The sequence below is a fragment of the Ptychodera flava genome, chromosome 11, assembly GCF_041260155.1.
Source record: "Ptychodera flava strain L36383 chromosome 11, AS_Pfla_20210202, whole genome shotgun sequence".
In the NCBI taxonomy this organism is placed as follows: Eukaryota; Metazoa; Hemichordata; class Enteropneusta; family Ptychoderidae; genus Ptychodera; species Ptychodera flava.
The window spans coordinates 8,027,443-8,046,406 of record NC_091938.1 but is presented as its reverse complement, the minus strand read 5'-3'; the positions used below and the strand labels follow the sequence as shown (position 1 = coordinate 8,046,406).

At 38.4% G+C, this 18,964-nt stretch overlaps 1 protein-coding gene across 4 annotated transcripts; it reads right to left on the bottom strand.

The window, feature by feature from the left end:
* Window positions 1-4,521: 4,521 nt before the first annotated feature.
* LOC139143429 (interferon-induced protein with tetratricopeptide repeats 5-like) lies at window positions 4,522-18,265 on the bottom strand. Of its 4 annotated transcripts, none has more exons than XM_070713733.1 (4): window positions 18,177-18,265; window positions 13,730-13,833; window positions 6,002-7,645; window positions 4,522-4,810 (listed from the first exon to the last, which is right to left on the bottom strand). In XM_070713733.1, exons 2-4 carry the CDS (start codon window positions 13,823-13,825, stop codon window positions 4,739-4,741), a joined length of 1,812 nt encoding a protein of 603 aa, XP_070569834.1. In that variant the 5' UTR covers window positions 13,826-13,833; window positions 18,177-18,265; the 3' UTR covers window positions 4,522-4,738. The 4 variants fall into 4 exon arrangements, with proteins under 4 accessions (XP_070569834.1, XP_070569836.1, XP_070569835.1 ...); XM_070713735.1 differs by having other exon boundaries at window positions 6,427-7,645; XM_070713734.1 differs by having other exon boundaries at window positions 4,522-6,583; window positions 7,367-7,645.
* Window positions 18,266-18,964: the final 699 nt, after the last annotated feature.

Sequence of the window (18,964 nt, the reverse complement as noted above, 5' to 3'; positions counted from 1 at the left end):
CAACCGCCCTATACACAAGTTATACCCCCTTGAGGTAGCCTCTCAAGAATTATCATCATCTGAAGACAAAGATGTGAACGAGCGGGAAGACATCCATCGGCAAGAAATTTCAGCTGAGAAAACCAATGACCCGCCCGAGTCGGGGAGACCGTCCAGAGATGCAGCCATTGCAGCCAGGATGAGAATATCCGAACTTTCATAAATTGTTGTAACTGTTGAGTCAATTAACTCTTTGAAATTTCTAAGTTTTTGTTCAACGAATCATTTATTGATAATTCATATTGAAAGTGTTCAAGATTATCTTTCGTCGCCGGGAGAATGTCGGAGAACAAATGACACATCATTTGAACATTATTAATAGGACTAAGCAGAGCCTATGTGTTATCCGTCTACCAATCAGACTCTTTGGTAACTTTCATCCAATGACTGTGGACTAATCTCCCGCCAAAAAAATGTTTATCCTTTGGTGTTCTATTACATTCGGTGCATGCGCTTTGGTGCCTTTACATGTAATTGCTACAGTTGTGTTCCGGTTGGCGCCTTTTTTATCTCATGGCGTGTTCAGTAATAAAGCTTGTGTTCTTAGCATGAACTGGTGTCGTTCGCAGTTCTGTATATAAGTCAGACAAGAACCTTGATCATAAAACCCCATCACGACAAGCTTTTGTCAGTCATCAATAATGAACTTTGGAAAAGCCCTCGAAGTTAACGATCATATTTCGGAAGCGTTGGAATATTGACTTAAACATTTGACAAGATTCGTCTGCTGTGCTTCCAGGGATTGCAACGTTTAAAACATTTAGCATGTTTCTTTTGCTGTGCATTTTGCTAGCGCTTTCTGGTATTATTTGTGGTATGAAAGCAAAAAAATGTGTTTCCGGTAACTCTACTCGAATCTTTTTTTTTCGCAATTCGAAAAATCAGATGTCATTTGCCAAATTGTTCTGTGTTTTTGAAGGGTCAGACCCCATGAAAAATTAAAAATACAAACAGCCCTGACCTATCCTACTTCCTAAGGGCATTCCATGTTTACGGAAACACACATAATTTTTTGTCTAAATACAAAAAAATGTCTGCCTTGACTGAAACAAGAGTTTCATTATTCATTCCATTCGCCATCAATGGTCACTGAGAAAAACTAACATTTATTCAACAGTGCTTGTTAGATTAGATTCAATACTGTCAAGGAGACATCGCCATTGAGTTTTCACTTGTCACGACCAGATTTCCAGTGAGTTGGCGATTCATCGGGGAGTGGTCTTTCTCCGAAACTGCAGACCGTTCAGATTCCCTTCACATAACCTAGAAACACTTCTTTGTTTTGAAATAGTGCTTGGTGTTTCAGTCTTCCGGTTTATGCCTCGAGATACTGCTTTATTATATTTAATTTGTATTATGTGACCGAGTCTTCCGTGTTCCTGGATATTATTTATTGATTACACATATACAAGTGTCTGTATGAAATGCGGTAGACATCAGTGTTATTTACATGCGTGAAAGTGCAAATAAATAAATGTATATGTTATATTTACAAAGTTTTTAGCTGTCTTTATTTGTAAATATTTTAATTCATCTTCAAGGCCCTGTATTCCTATGTAAAAATAACCTCACATTGGTACACCAAATGTGAGCCAAACACAACATAAAACAAAAAACAAAACAAAAAACAAACCTTTTCTTGAGCTCGCGATTGCTTGGGCTGCGACATATTCTGTTTCCCAGCGATCTTCAATTAACTGACAGAACCCTAGTCCCTGGCTTGACAGGGCCAACTGTTTGGTTACTATCACGGTGTATAGCTCCAAAAACGTCGAAAATACTAGTGCTGGGCGGTCACCAAACCCACAGGCCAAAATCACGACTCCATCCAAGACGAGTTCGAAGGCACAATGCCGTGCGGTTGTTGTTACTCCTTTCCTCGTTTGGTAATACTGATTCGCAGCAGTCGACAAGTTTCTCAACGGTAATTATGCTCCAGTGATAGGTGTGGACTAGTTCTCGAAGAATTCACTCTATGAATATCGGAGCTTGTGCTCAACTGATTCTATCTAGAGCACATGTGTACATTGAACACAGAGGGACTGTGATTTGAATGAGTCCGAAGAATGACTATATTCCTTTGTATATTCAATCTGGTGTGTAGGCGCCAGACAATCTTTGAATTTACTTGTCTTTTTAGCACCACTTATCCCATCACATAGAGACTCTTCGCCAAATGTTGTTTATTTAAACACTGGCAATGGAGAATGTCCCAAGGAGCAATAAGCACTCACAAACAAGTACGACGTCATCCAGATTGAATCTTCAAGTTAAAGAAAGCACCTGAACACAATTTCTTAACAATTTAAAAATGATTTTATTTACGGTTTAAAAGAACTAAAGAAAATGCCAAAACTAGTTCATTCGTAACAATCTAAATACAATTAGTAGACTGTAATAATAATACTAATAATTTATTGTTTAAAGACCACTACACACCTTGTCTCAGTGGTCTGTACATTACAGAAAATTACTGGAAGAACTAAAATAAACGCAGAAAATACAAAATAACTCACAGAGGAAAGATTGTAATTAAAAACAATCGATAAAATCAAGCAAGCTAAAATCTAGACTAAAGGATCCCACCTAAAAACAGCAAAGAAAGTATTTTAAAAAATTTCACTAAAAATGATAAAAAATAAGTAAACTATAAAACATGCAGGTTAAAAATTATATCCAAGTCAACAGTAGCATTGACGAAAAATAATGGTTTTAAGAGACTTCTTAAAAAGAGCGAATTTCTTTATCATCCGAAGTTCGGGCGGCAAACTATTCACCACAGTTTAGGGGCATACACGCTAAAAGCTCTGTCACCATATGTTCTAGAAAGTTGTTTCCCGTGATCTTTGACAGATGAGGGATTCAATCTTACACCGACACTCCTTCTGGTATTATGTACTGGGCTATCAATTGTTACTAGTTCTGATAAGTAATTTGGAACGAATTCATCTTGATGGACAATTTTAAACATAGGGCCAAAGTCCCTGAAGCTACTATAGACATGGATACAAAATTAAGTATTTCCTGACTGTATGAAATTATCTCACTAAGGTCATCCTAGGGACATGTAAACCAAACATTAAAGCTGTCTGACCGGCGGTTTTGAAAAAGCAAGCGACTCAACAGTTGACAGAGCTCTGCTGTGTTAACCTTTTGTTACACATGTATTGATGAAGAAGGTGGATATCTTTGATAGCTCATTTCAGGATGGCCTGACCAAAAATGGAAAAAAAATTCCGTAAAAATACAGATTTGCATATTTCATCAGACTATATTAGTCTATAATAGCAAATAAACCAGAGTTAATTACATTCTAATTAAAGTAAACAAGACTTGCTTAAATCAAGATTAAGTCATAAAAAAACAGCATATCTGTCAGGTTATAAAGAATCTTGAGCTGGTTACCTTTATCAGTATTTTCATCCTATTAACCAAGCACATTTTAACTTTCAAATTAACATTGTAAGTAAGTTCTGTTGAATAAGTTGAGACTCTACGTACTCAGAGAAAGCACACTGAAGAGACAAATGTTTGAAACTTAAGAAGTTCAAGGTCATCAAAAGCATTATAAGGAATCATGTTACACTTTCATTGCACTGTTTACACAGATTGCATAATTGCTATAAATAGCACATGAGGAATCTTACAGCCAAGCTTTACCATAAAAACCCTATCACTTTGACCACTCTTTTAATTGACCACTCTATTTTTTTCCTCAAAAAGTAATCTTATTTTATCCTTACCAAGTCAACCATAAATGGAAATTAGAACTTTCTCTATCTCTATTTATTTGACCACCCTATCATGACAAACTATTATGAGCAATTTCTTTCAGATAACATAAATGGTTGTTCAGAATATCAAAGTTGGGATTCAGGAAAGTTGCCTTTACATGTTTTAATCCTCCAAGATGGTAAGCATTTCACTATGAACTGTCAAAAAAAGTTGAACTTTCTGATAATTCCACACTAAAATTATTTTGGCTTTGATGATTTCCTAATTAATTCAATTATTTAAAATACAGTACAAGAATTATATACAATGTAAGTCAAATTTTGACCAAAAATGACAAAAAAATTCCTTAAAAATACACATTTGCATATTTCATCACAATTTGAACAAATCTAAGTTGGGTTATCCCTAGGGACCTGTATACCAAATAACAAAGCTGTCTGACCAGCGGTTATGAAGAAGAAGATTTTTTACCAAAAACACCTTTTTTGGCATTAATTTGCCTATTTTCAACAATATCAAAAAATTAAAAAAAAGTAGTTTCTCAAAATCATATTTTTCATCTACACAACAAATATCAAATCAGTAAGTACTGCGGTTCTCAAGATATTTGAGTGGACGGACGCCTCACAAACGGACATACATACATACATACATACATACATACATACATACAGACTGACGACGGACGCCGGACGGATACCCATCCCAATAGCTTCTATAGACTATAGTCTATAGTAGCTAAAAACCAAACAAAGAATTTTAAAACGGATTCGTTCTTCTACTGGAAGCCAATGTAACTCCTTGAGTATAGATGTCATATCAATGTGACGGCCCATCTTTTGAAGTTTTCAATTTCTCCCATAAACTCGTGAGCACTATAATTTCTGCATAAGTGAAAGGTCAATTCATTTCACAACCATCGAAATGTCGTTTTCATTTTTAATCGGAAAATGTTAAGATGCAGTTATGTAAGAGATACAACCTTGCAGATGTATTCTGTTTTCGAGGAAAAAGCTGGTAAGTTCTTCAAAGAATACTGAAATACAAAATAAAGACATGACAGGACTATAATTGCTTAAGTAAAGGATAGCTGAAACTGATAAAAGTCTTTTTGGAATGTTTGGAAGAGGAGCTACAGCACTATCAACAAGCGTGATGGTGTCTGACAGCGTATCCCATACACGCTGAGTGATGTCAAGTTCAATCTTGCCTCTTTCAAGTTCAAAAGAACGAAAGAAAATGCCAAACGAGACAATATCAACTCTTAATCATAACTTTAGCCGAAGATGTGAACAAGTTGTTTAGAGTTTGAAATCGACTATTATGAAATGCGTTTGCTGTAAGCCGTATCAAATTAGCTCTAGCCGTAGCTAGCACCAGTCTCAACGAGAGGAAATTTCAATCACTTTTGCTCTGAATGCCGGTTTTGTAAATCAAATTAACCGTACCACTGTATTGCGATTTCGGAAGTGGCAGCAGAGATTGTTTTTCGACGCTCAACTTTGCATATTTAAGAATCATGCTGATCAAGTTCCACAACCATGGCGTTTGTTACTTCTGGGCTTGTTACTTCGTATCGGGTTGTTAACTAAATCATATCCGAGTAGAAGAAGTATTTCCCAAGAAGAGCGACCTTTACGGATATTCCCGGTTTTGGCATTCGCTCAAAGAATGCTCTGACAATGTCGATGACGAAAATGACTACTTCCGGTAAGTACTGTACAATTTCTACTTTATGATTGTCAATATTTACCTCCGAAACCGTCATTTTATAGTTATGTTTCTCAGTGTTTGTGATTTCGAAGAGATAATGAAGCCATTGATTCTCGGGAGCACTAGCAGGTTGACATTCAGTTAGTTTTTTCAGGAGACGGGGAAACCTTAATTTAAAACCGGGCCAACGATATCCTTTTTCTATCGTACTGCCGAGACGCCTCAGTTTTTTTGGATCACCCACGACAGCGAAGTTCGCCTGATACTGTTTTCCTTCCCTTGGAGCGTCGGGATAAAAGTGCTTTTGAAAAGCACTGATCGAGTGGTCTAAAGCTTTCCGTAGTTCTTCCATAATTCGAATGGCACATTTAACCTGTTCTTCTTTATTTTTGGCGTTATTTTCATCATTAGGGTTTTGACGATGACGTATTTGATTGCGACAAAATCTAACATACATATGATATACTTCTTTCAACGCGTCTAAGTCAATTTGTGGGAGCATCAAATATTCGACCTGCTCAAGTTCATTTCTGCCTTCGTCTGTACAATTTTTGTCATCAGTGACGTACATTATCTTGGCACAGTCCTCAAACCATTCTAGTTCAAATTTCTCGTCATCTTTACACTGTGCGAGGATGTCCAGTAGAGGTTGTACACCGGGGAGATAATTAAAGTCAAGTGACTTTGAGAATTCGGTCCGAGCATCTCTAAGCTTCTTACTTTGAGTAAGCAATGTACCTTTCACGAAATGATATCTGCCTTTCAGTTTACTGTACTCTCCTGATAAATTGTCGTCGTTACTTAATACCTGGATGTATCGATCGGCCATATCTATATCAAGTTTAGAAAGATATATACTAGCTAACTCGGCAGCTGTATCAGGCGAATTTTCTGCTTGGTATGCTTGTTCGTATTTGGAAAGAGCACTATCAATCTCACCTAAATTGTTATAGGCAGATGCTTGCAGCTTTAACGAGTCGACGTCGGTTCTCTCCTTCATCATCTTCAGAATCTCCTGGCAGGCCTTCCTGGCAGCGAAACTGTCCGGTTTTACCTTGACCGCTATTTGGTATTGCTCGATCGCGTTACTGGTGTTCTGTAAAACATTTTTGTGGAAATTACCAAATGCTTGATGTGCGGAGGCCTTATCATACAAGTTTTCTGTTTCGATTAACGCACTGTAGAGATCATTCGCTTTGTCTATTTTACTATTGTCATGCTCAAATTTTCCAATATATCCAGTCAAGTAGGCTTGGTCACAAGCGGCAGGGAAATTTCCCCCTGACGAGTCCTCCACTGCTTCTGTACAAAACTCAAGAGCTCTGTGCAGGTGGTTGATATCTCGTTTACCCTTGACAGAAAAGTACTTGTCCCTGTACACAAGACATAATTGGTGTTTAAGAAACGACGATTTTGGTGCATCGTGTAACAAAGATTCCAAACGTTTCAAGGCCTCATCTAAGAATCCTTGTTTGCGTAAAAATTGTCCTATTCTTTGTAACACTGTGACATCATTTGGGGATGTCTTTATTGCTTTATTAAAATCATCAGGATATTTTTCTCTTTGCCCCTGATTGAAAAGCCATATGGCATAAATAACCCTTGCCAAAGATCGTTTAGGATTTAATGTTATCACTTTTTTCATAACTTCTCCCACCCTCCTTTTTGCATTTTCTCCATTTGGTTGTCGACTTTGTCGATCCAAGATCAGACCTAGTTCAAACAACCATGGTTCGTTGTCAGGGTCGAGTTCCAATGCTGCATCGTAAAGCATACGAGCTCGCTCAAACTGATTCGCACCAAACCACCAGGAGGCAAATCCTTCATGAGCCCACAGCTGAGCTTGTGCCTCCTGTGAAAGTGGCAGGAGCTGGTTCACCTTTTGAATGTAATCCCTGGCATCATCATTTTTGCCTTGCTTGAAGTATATCCACGCCAAATCCCCGAGGATGACCATCCTGTCTCCTCGTGCTCCTTCGCCCTTATGGATTTCCTCATCATTGCTCATTAGAGCTTCCTTGAGATGCTTGATGGCTTTGGATGAGTTCCTTTTTTTATGCAATGACGACACACTGAGATACCCCAGCAACGATAACTTTGGTACTTTCTGTTTGTCGGGATCGTTGTTGTAGTCGAACTCGACTCTGTTGGTTAGGTCCTATGGAAGATAAATCAAGGACAAAGCACAAAAATCAGCTTTCAACAGACTATTATTTGAAATGAAAATTTTCACAGCAGACCCAGGCCCTCACAAATGATACACAGGCGCACGATGTCTTTTAAAATCACTTGTCTGTATTTTTAATGTTGAAACATGCATTTTATTAATAACTGTGCAAGCGGAAATCGTGCGGGTAGCTTTGAGATATACAGTTAACAATGCAGTCAGTGGCTTAGCAACAAAAGACAGCAAGATCGTTACACGGATGACAAAAGTGCCAAATTTGCTACAGAGCTTCACATATATGTGTACATCAAAATTAGCTATTGCTCGAAAAATTTGGGCCACCGGAAAGGCTCGATGACGTCATAAATTCAAAATGGCCGCCATTACATTGCTTAAAAATGGTAAAATGCGGTTTATTCGGCCAGTTTTCAAATTGTTTTTAAATAAACTGACACAAACATTCTCAATTATAAATAAAACATTAAATTGACGCAAATCAATTATTATGATGACGTCATAAAGCCAAAATGGCCGACCAAATTCAAAATGTCCGCCGTAACATTGTCTAAAAATGTTAAAGCACTGTTGATTAAGCCTGTTTTCAGCATTTTATCGCCTGAACTGAAATTAACACCCCAAATTACAGACAAAACATATAATTGATGCAAATTAATTATTGTGATGACGTCATAAAACCAAAATGGCAACCGAAAGTTACAAAATGGCCGATTATGAAGTTCACTATGCTAGGTACAATAGCCCATTTATGTGACAAAATGATAGTTTAAAGGTAATGTACAATTTGTATTAATATTCCATAAACTCAAAATAAAAGATAAATGTACCAAAACTTAGCCAATAAGTTCAACACAAGTAACAAACTCTTATGAGATTATTTATTATTCAACAATGGTCTGTGTTTGAAAAATCAATTCGATATAAAAGAAAATGAAGGCAACTTCACACACTGGTTCAACCTTGTTTATGATACTGTATAGTGAGCAGATCAATGTGGTTTCGTGATAGGGAAACATGGTGAGAAACCAGTGAATTGATAGTGCTTTGACCCTGGTAATGTGACTTTGGTCCAAAAAAAACCAGGTTTTGTGTCTGTGAATCCTCCTTAGCGGCATTTCGAACCAAAGTGGGGTCCCTTCTTCAGTCCCTTGAATCATGTATTCCAACATGTTTAGTTTGATGGTAGCTATCAAAGAGAGATGCTAAGATAAATATGTTGTGATCTGATTGTTGCGTGAATTGTTGCTCGGACCGTTCATTTGTACTCTTCTTTTTTGAATTTTTCTTGAAGGAGGATATCTTGTATGTTTTTCTTACTTTTAAACGTTATTATAGGTTTTCTGGAAACCATGGCCAGCGTATAATCGCCCTCTATTATTTTCCAGTTCCTTATCACATTGTTTGATTAGGCTGGTTATGATGAGGTTGTGCTGACAAGTTTTTTGTTACATCATTACTCTTAATTGTGTTGATGAAGGATGGCTGAAGTTTAGTTACATTACATTACTAGTAACTTCTTTTTGATACAAGCTATGTCTTTCTTTGTAATCTCGTTGTTGAAGTTTTTGCGTTGAGAAATTGACCTTTTTTATGAAGTCCATATTGTTGTTGCATGTGCGAACATATCTGAGTAATTCACCTTTAATGAAGCATTTGAAGGTTGGTGGCAGATAAATATCGTCAGATGGTTTTGTGTGGGTTTTACAGTCGAGCCATCTCTCTCGATTGTGTCTCTGGCATTTGGACAAAGTCAAGGTATGAGATTTTGTCGATAGAATGTTCAATTATGAATTCCCAAGTTGAACGTAGGGTACAGGGTGTTGCACTCCTCAACAAATGTTCTGAATGTTATAAGTTTATGTTCTGTTCCTGAGTGTATCATGAAAATGTCACCTTTTAAACGTTTCCATACGAATATTTGACCGGATTTGGGATTTAATATAACTTTCCCAGTTTCATTGTATGTGATATCAGCTATTTCTGGTGAGCCCATGCTGCATCTATAGATTATTTTGTATATTTCTCAGTTGAATTAAAATATGCTGCGTTTCAGAATAATCGACAGAGAGGCTTTTATGTACGTTGGTGGTGGATTTTTCTTATCGTATCAGTTGGCTTGTACTGTTTCAGAGTCCAACGCTACTATCGCTGCATTTATGGCTTCATTTTTGGCATGTTTTTCTACATTGATACAACTTCTAATGTTACCAGAATAGAGTTTGCTTTTATTTTTATTGATTCTAAATAGTTTATGAAGTTTTTGTGTCCCTGACATATGTAAGTAGTCTTTGCATGATAGGTTTTATGGTAAAGTCTAGAAATTCCGAGATTTGGTTTATTGGGCTCGAGCAGCCATTTCTATTGAGACGTTGGATGATGATTGTTCCTTCTGCTTGGGTTTTGTGTATTTTGGCAGGAGATGCCATCATGGTGTACAAATTATTCTACTTATGGGATTGAGGAAACTGTAAATCACCTCGTCAATGATCTTCTTGTCGCAGATAAATGATTCCATATACAATTTCCACTGCATAGTTAATGTCGCCAAGTGTTGCCTTAATGTACAGTAATAGTGTACATTTCGCAGCTGTCTTTAACTTTCTCTAATGTCATTTGTCGTATTCACAATTGCTATGCCTTGATGGCTTTATTGTGATTTGTTTTGTTCTAGACAGATTGCTTAGAACAGTCTTTTCTGATAGAGTTATGTTCTTTCTGATGTGGATTGCGAATGGAATTTCCTCTATCGATCTAAGTTGCTTCTAGACAGTTTTATAATTTTAAGTTTTCCGCTGTTAGTAGTGTCGACATTGGACTTATCTCAGAACAGATGTCTGATTGATTGATTGATTGATCATTTGTTCTCATGAAATTGCACAATCTTATGATGCGAATAAATTTGTTGATATCTGATTCGACAATTTTTCTGTATAGGCACTTGCACTTGTATAGACACTTCGGAGTGGGAATAAATTTCAAGCCTTTGCTTCAAGCCTTGATTTCAACATTTGGTAAGGTTTGATTTGCAAGATTTTTTATGAATCTGAGAATCTTTCCGAGTTCTTGGTTTTGTTTAATCTTCGAATTTCTGTTTATGTCCCTCCTGTCGTTTTTTGTTTTTTGTTTCTAAAAGCAAAACGATACCAAAAACGGAAGGCAAAGAAGCATTTAATAAAATTCACAAAAGCTGCAAAAAAAGCAAGGTAAGCTGGCTTCAAAAAGCATAAAAAAGTATTTCTTTGTTCATAAAACTGTGACGAAACGGTCTTTTAAGGCCATCACATCCTCCAAAAAGAGAACTACCGTACCACAAAACAATGTGTCTGTCAACATACATCGAGACATAAAAAACCTAGAATATTCAACAAACGAAAAAGGCTTCTCAAACAAAGGAAGTAAAAGACCAAAATCACAAACATAAAACCTTTTTTCGGGGACCAAGGTCACATGACCAGGGTCAAGGCATGATTTATTCACTGGTTTCTCGCCATGTTTTTCGTTATCATGAAATCACACTACTATTGATCTACTCACTATATCGTAACACTTTCAAGAATCGATGCGTAAAGTTGCCCTCATTTCCTTTATATTGATTCAGTTTTTCAGACAGAGGCCATTGTTGAATAATCAATAATAGTTTTTAACTTGTGTTGAGCGTATGGGCTAAGTTTTGGTACATTTATCATTTATTTTGAGTTTATGGAACATCAAGACAAATTGTACATTACCTTTAAACTATTATTTTGTTACGCAAATGGGCTACTGCACTAAGCATAGTGATCTTCATAATAGGCCATTTTGTAATTTTCGGTTGCCATTTTGGTTTTATGACGTCATCACAATAATTAATTTGCATCAATTATATGTTTTGTCCGTAATTTGGGGTGTTAATTTCAGTTCAGGCGATAAAATGCTGAAAACAGGCTTAGTTAACAGTATTTGAACATTATCAGACGATATTATGGGGGATATTTTGATTTTGGCGGCCATTTTGGCTTATGACGTCATCACGATAATTAATTTGCGTCAATTTTATGTTGTATTTGTAATTTGGGATGTTTGTGTCAGTTTATTCAAAAAAATATTGAAAACTGCCTGAATTAGCCGTATTTTACCATTTTTAAGCAATATAATGGCGGCCATTTTGAATTTATGACGTCATCGAGCCTTTCCGGTGGCCCAAATTTTTGGAGCAATAGCTAATTTTGATCTACACATATATGCGAACCTCTGTAGCAAATTTGGCACTTTTGTCATCCGTGTAACGATATTTTTGTTAAGCCACCTGACTAATGCCCCGTGCACGACTGTGGTGGCCGCTCAGCTCTACTGTTCACTTACTAACTTATACAATTGGCAAATTTTAAAATCTTTTGTCTATAATTTTAATGTTGAAACATGCATTTTATTGATAACTGTGCAAACGGAAATCATGCAGGCAGCTTTTGAGACATACAGTGAGCAGCGTCCAGAACACGGCTGTGGCCGCTCGGCTGTCTGCGCACCCATAGACCCTCGAGAAAAACACTCAAGACAGCCGAGCGGCGACATCAGGAGAATACCGCGTAAGTAAAGACGTCGCCGTACTCTACATCTGATTTTAATCAGATTAGACTGTCAACAGCAGCCTGTCCACTGTCGCCTGCAGTTCGAACGTTTTCGACAAATAGATTGTTCACACTAAAATCAACGAGGGTATCAGAATTTGTACACGCGGGAAAACTCGCAGTCTACTCGAAAGTGAAAAACTGAAACTTTTGCTCAAATTTTTCTCTATGAAACGGGCAACTATTGTCCTAAAAAATCAAGAATAAAATATAAAGGTGACCTTACAAGGCTAGGTACTACTACAGAAAGAATTATCTAAGACTATCAATACTTCAAATTCAAAATGGCCGCTGTCCCTATGAAAAAATTGAATTTTCGATAAAGCAAGACGGTGTTGACTCGGGTGTCTACGATACGCACCGTATACATGTTGTAACAAGCTTCAGGAATATATGGCTATAGGAATATAGTAAGAAGTATCACTCCACTCGATTGTTAAATGCCTGGGAAAGCTTGTGGTAGATTTGGTGTTAGTAGTGAACAGCAACACAAAATCTTACAGTGGACAGTTTATCATAAGAGATTCATCGTTTATGCAAGGATACTCAGTATAAACAATAGTTATGTAAATACGCACAGCCTGGTTTGAGCGTGGGTGAGTGGACAATGCCGTACCCATCGGAAGATGGTCCCTTCCATATCACATGATGCAAGCTCCAAGCCTGGAGCTTTTTTCCCCTGATTCAAATTACATAGAGTTGATGAAGCCCTATAAATGCAACTTCCTGTACTATTTTTATCGGTTTTGTAAAAAGTCGCGCGAGTTATAAATGGCGAAAATAGCTTTTTCGGGGTAAGAGACCACAGAGCTAGCACATATGTAAAAATCATCCTTGGTGAACTTCCCCTTTAAGTCGGGTACACTTCTGGTTACTCGCATAGTATTAGTAATTTATGAATCTGCGCATGCGTAGTCAGAAAGCCGCTGGCGTGACTGTTAGATTGCTTTGTTTGTCAATCAAGGCACACATAATTATGTCAACGAAGTACAAGCTGCGTGTATCCACAGGGGAAAGATGAAAGTCCCCTGGGGTGGGGAGGAGGGATTTTTGTGCAACGGTTTACCTCATTGCTTTAATTTAATTTAATTGCTCGGAAAACATTGCCAACTTGCTAATCCGCTGTCCGTATCAGCGGATTAAGTGATTGAGTCAACACCACAGCCCCCCCCCCCCGTGGTGTTGACTCAATCACTTAATCCGCTGATACGGACAATTACAGTGGTGTATACACAAGTTGGAGAGGAGATAAGGACTTGTCGGTAATATATAAGCAGTCAGACGGTCTTGAGTTGAACCCTTCATTTGAAATATCACAGTCAAAATTAATAACATCAAATAAGGTAAACCGTCACACAAAAAACCCTCCTCCCCACCCCAGGGGACTTTCATCTTTCCCCTGTGGTGTACACGTAATCACAATAAAAATTCTAAACACTAAGTTACATACATTTATTTCTCTGATTGTTCCATCTTCTAAATTCCACGTGAAGTGACACGAAATTTTCTGCAACTGATCTTTCAAGGATGACGTCACAAAAGCCATATCGATATCTGTGAAAAAGAATATTACGTTAATTTTAAAACAGCCTAGGAATTAGTTTTTTCATGCCACTCAATGCAGAGATTGTTCTGTTTGAAATAAATGTTTATTTTCTGAAACCCGAATTTTTCCTATGCAATGTGATTTCAAGGGCATGTCACCATTATTTGTATAATTTTGCCTATTTACACTGACTAGGACATAAACAAATCTCCGTCTCTCTGTGTATGTCTTAGCTGTGAATATCCGTGGCGCGGTTGACCTTTGACCCGCATAGCGATCCCCGCAACCCCGCCAACAGATAGCTGCGTTTCCACAGCTAGGCTGTGTGCACAGGCTCTCCTTAGCTGGGTAGTCTGCTAAGTAGATCGATTTTCGAATCGATCTATTGATCTCGTAGTCGATATGCCCGCCACTGCAACCTAAATACTCACTAGGTTGCAGTGGCGGGCATATCGACTACGGGATCAATAGATCGATCCGAAAATCGATCTACTTAGCAGACTACCCAGCTAAGGAGCGCCTGTGGCTGTGTGTTACCGGCGTTATACGGCCTCTTACCACGGTATAACCAGATGACGCCGTATAACGCCGGTAACACACAGCCCTACCATGCAGAGCTAGTCTCTGAGCTGAGTCCATCTAATACAAACTTGGTATAAATACTTAGCTGCTTGAAGAACATATTAAATATTACCGGAAACCAAGACAAGACCGCATTGCCATTCCATCTGGTTACTTACCCCTACTCCTCAAACCCAGCGCCATTATGATAATTGGGTCATGTTAAATATGGCGCGTAATCAAGGCCAATATTCGAACTCCCCATTTTCAACTATACAACTCAACATTCAACATTCAAACTCCACATTTTCAACTATACAACTCAACATTCAACATTCAAACTACCCATTTTCAACTATACAACTCAACATTCAACATTCAAACTCCCCATTTTCAACTATACAACTCAACATTCAACATTCAAACTCCCCTTTTCAACTATAAAACTCAACATTCAACATTCAAACTCCCCATTTTCAACTATACAACTCAACATTCAACATTCAAACTCCCCTTTTCAACTATACAACTCAACATTCAACATTCAAACTCCCCTTTTCAACTATACAACTCAACATTCAACATTCAAACTCCCCATTTTCAACTATACAACTCAACATTCAACATTCAAACTCCCATTTTCAACTATACAACTCAACATTCAACATTCAAACTCCCCATTTTCAACTATACAACTCAACATTCAACATTCAAACTCCCCATTTTCAACTATCGAAGTCATAGGTCCCCCTAGACCACTAGCCAGCGAACACAAGCCAAAATGAGCATACATATAGTCAAATAGGACTTTAAAAAATCGTCGGTGTCATTTTACATGAAACTACTTATCACTTTGTTAGGGAGTCCCAAACACATGGTGACCTCGCAGTTAATTTTGAACATGGACGACACCGAGTTCGTTCGTGACCACGTCAGTGGTAGTTTGTCTAGGCTGCTACTTGACCTTGACCAGCCCGACAGACGGGGAGATGTGTCACATAGGTGTGAGAGTCCTGTTAGACTTTTGTGTAGTGAGCGTATTGTCCAGCTAGTGCAAGCCGCTCAACGTGAAATACATGATGTTGAACATAGTGGTCACGGTGTAATAAAGGGAAAGTTGCTTCACACATCAGCTATCTCGTCTTGTATGTGCTTTTGTGTGTTCAGTGTCTGAGTTGTGTTTTGGCTGTAACAGTGTGGAAATTAACAAGCGAGTTTTTATTTGGACCCTCTAGAACATCACATAGGAATAACTCTGAAACGTCATGTGACGTTCTATCACGCGTTCTGACGTAGTATAGCCCAGAAGGAAAAACGTTGGTAACTACAACGAAGCAAGTTAGGGATGCCTAGGGAGAATACGAATCCCGGACTTCGAAAGTTGAAAATGTTGGGTTCGAAAGTTGAAAATGTTGAGTTGTATAGTTGAAAATGTGGAGTTTGAATGTTGAATGTTGAGTTGTATAGTTGAAAATTGGGAGTTCGAATGTTGAATGTTGAGTTGTATAGTTGAAAATGTGGAGTTTGAATGTTGAATGTTGAGTTGTATAGTTGAAAATTGGGAGCTTGAATGTTGAATGTTGAGTTGTATAGTTGAAAATTGGGAGTTCGAATGTTGAATGTTGAGTTGTATCATAGAGAAAGATAGATAGAGTGGCAACGGGTATTGTTTAAGGCGTGAAGCGGTTACGTAACCCATCCATGTTCGCCTCGCCTCAGGTTGCTCTCGCCTCTCTTTTCCGAAGAGTGCCGACCATGAATCCTTCGGTAGTTTTCGGATTTTCGCCAATTGTTAAGCGAAAGTATGTTCGGCAAAGTTTGTGTTGTTGTTGTCGTGTGGTGCTGAGCAGAATTGACGTGCTGGCGAAAACGGGAGTGTTTTGAGCTTCAGGAAAACGAGTTTTACCGTTTTAAAAATTCCTCTCATATTTTTATGAATATATAATGAGTGTGTTTGAACCAAATTTGAAAGTCTTTTATCGATACTGTCTGGTTTTACTCAATGGTTTACGGTCAGTCGTACCCTCTTTTACACGTGCGTCAAGGAAGGACATGTTTATGAAACTGCTGCCGTGTTATGTTTTGATTGGCGTGAAGCAGTGTTTCTGGTCTGAGAGCTCACAAAGTAACTATGGTTGATAACCGATTGGCAGTACGATGCCATCTCGTTGTATTTTTCGCATAATCTCGTGTAATCATCAACCACAATCAAAGCCTCCAAAAAGTTTAACACCTTTGGAGCTCATTTTAATATGAAAAGCCAATAGTCTACCGAGACGACCATGGAACAAAAGGCATGCAAGTGTTGCTACTCTGACTATGTTACTCTGTGGTTGTATAGTTGAAAATGTGGAGTTTGAATGTTGAATGTTGAGTTGTATAGTTGAAAATGGGGAGTTCGAATATTGGCCTTGATTACGCGCCATACATGTTAGCTGTGATATCGCAGCGGTACTTGTGGCGTATATCGAACGCGATCGGGTCGTTGGGGTCATCGCGGCGATGACCCCAATGACCCGATCGCGTTCGATAGAGAGGTTAAGATTTCATCCGTAGCGAGAACGTAACGTAGAGTGGCGACGCGTTCCGTACGCGTAACCTTCTGCACAGATTCGGATTAAGACTTGACCGGCCCCGTGGCTTTGCTTTCCACTTGCTTTCCACGGCTGCAGTAACTGGCTAGCCGAGCAAGGTTCACATGTCTGTGTACACCTAACGATCTACGTAACAGCCTATCACTAATGCGACAGTCTACTGAAGTTTATACATTCAATTCGCTCTGTTTTGATTTTATAGACTTGACGCAAGTCTAGATAAGACGTATGCGTGCCGACTCACACACCCGACTCACACAGTCGCATTGTCTAAAGGATTTTTCTCTGATATCAGGTTAATAGAACACAGAGAAAAAACCCCGGAATCCCTACTGAAATTTTACTTTGTGTTAGAAAAACCGTGTAAAGCCACGGAGAAAAAACAAATGACAATGTTAATTTCAGTCAAGACTGAATGTTATCGGCAGTGCAGTGTAACAACGTCTGCCACGCGTGTGCCGTTGTCTGCGAGTACACTGCAGGAGGTATTTTTTCTTTTTGTTACCTAAAATATCTCAAAATCAGACGGCGATCGATAAAACCAAGAGCAACAATACAAAACGAATGGAATGTCACTTTTCAATATCAAGTCTACGGCGAAGCGAGCGTGAAAATCGCTCTCGGAAAAGGTGTACGAGAAAAGTGGCCGTTTCACGTAGAAAACGACTGCCAAACGACAAGAGAACGCGTGACATCATCGGAACATGATGAGAGCGCGCAGAAAGTGATGACGTATTCGTTCCCGTTCCGTTCCCGTATGAAATCTTAAACTCTCTGATATACGCCACAAGTACCGCTGCGATATCACAGCTAGTTACATATAAGTTACATATTATCCCGTATCTTCGAAGGTCACAGAGAAGTGTTCGATCCACATATGTAGCTACTTTGACTAATTTACCCAATATTTGATTCTAGTCATTTTGCAATGGGAAACATCGGTTAATATACGACCTGACATTGGAAGAGATATGCTTTGGTTTTTACCACTTCAAAAGGCACTAAGCATTGTCGTGTCCAGCATTCTCATCCTTCAAACGCGGTTATCGGAGGGTGTGGCTACCCGGGTACCCACGCTGTTCGTGTTCTCCACATCTGATCGGTATAATTATATCATTACGAATGCTAATTTAGTTTTAGATGTCTCTGTATATTCATGAGTGAAAGGCATACTATCTCTGAAAGGTAAAACTCACCTGGCTCAGCTGTGATTTTGGCTCACAAGTATGTTGAAATGACACTAACAAACTGTCAATCTGCGCGCGCACAAACGGCAAAGTTCCTGTGTACACCAGTGCGGACGCAGATATGCGATTTTTCCGTTGTTGCTAAGCATGCTTATGCCAAATTCCATCGTTGCCAAGGGGTCCTGGCGTGCGCTTCAGAGCAACATCAGACTGACTGGGTGACGGTTCAGGTAGGTGGAGCTCTCAAAAGTTTCGTTTAATTTCGCCAAGTAAGTTTGAGATCGAATATTTTAAGTAATCTTATTTTAAGAATACTGGTCTCCGATCAAAATTGATCGTTCATGCAGTAATCCTCCTCTAAATAATGTAAATACGCCCAAAGAAAATCGACATTGCTGACGATAGTGGATTGCATCGTCAGGAGAAAGTTGTCGGTATTATGTCCTGCTTTCTGATGTTAACATTTTCGTCTCACGGCCTTGTCTTGAACAATTTTGGTAACTTCCGTAACAGTTTATGTATAGGAATAGATTTTGTGAATATCGCTTCTGGAGGAGGTCATTTGACAGTACGATAGCGTATGAAATGCAGACACCTGAAAACCGGAAGTACATTAACTTTCCAGGTGATATAATTGATGATAACTTCGTTCACAATATTCATATTTAGTATCACGGTCGTTTAATCCAGTTATTTGCTAGGCAAGCATTAAGTTGACAATCTTCTTTCGCTTACTTAATGTATTATCATGCAGAATAGCTATAACCGTCGCGGTATTTCAAAAACAATACCATGCA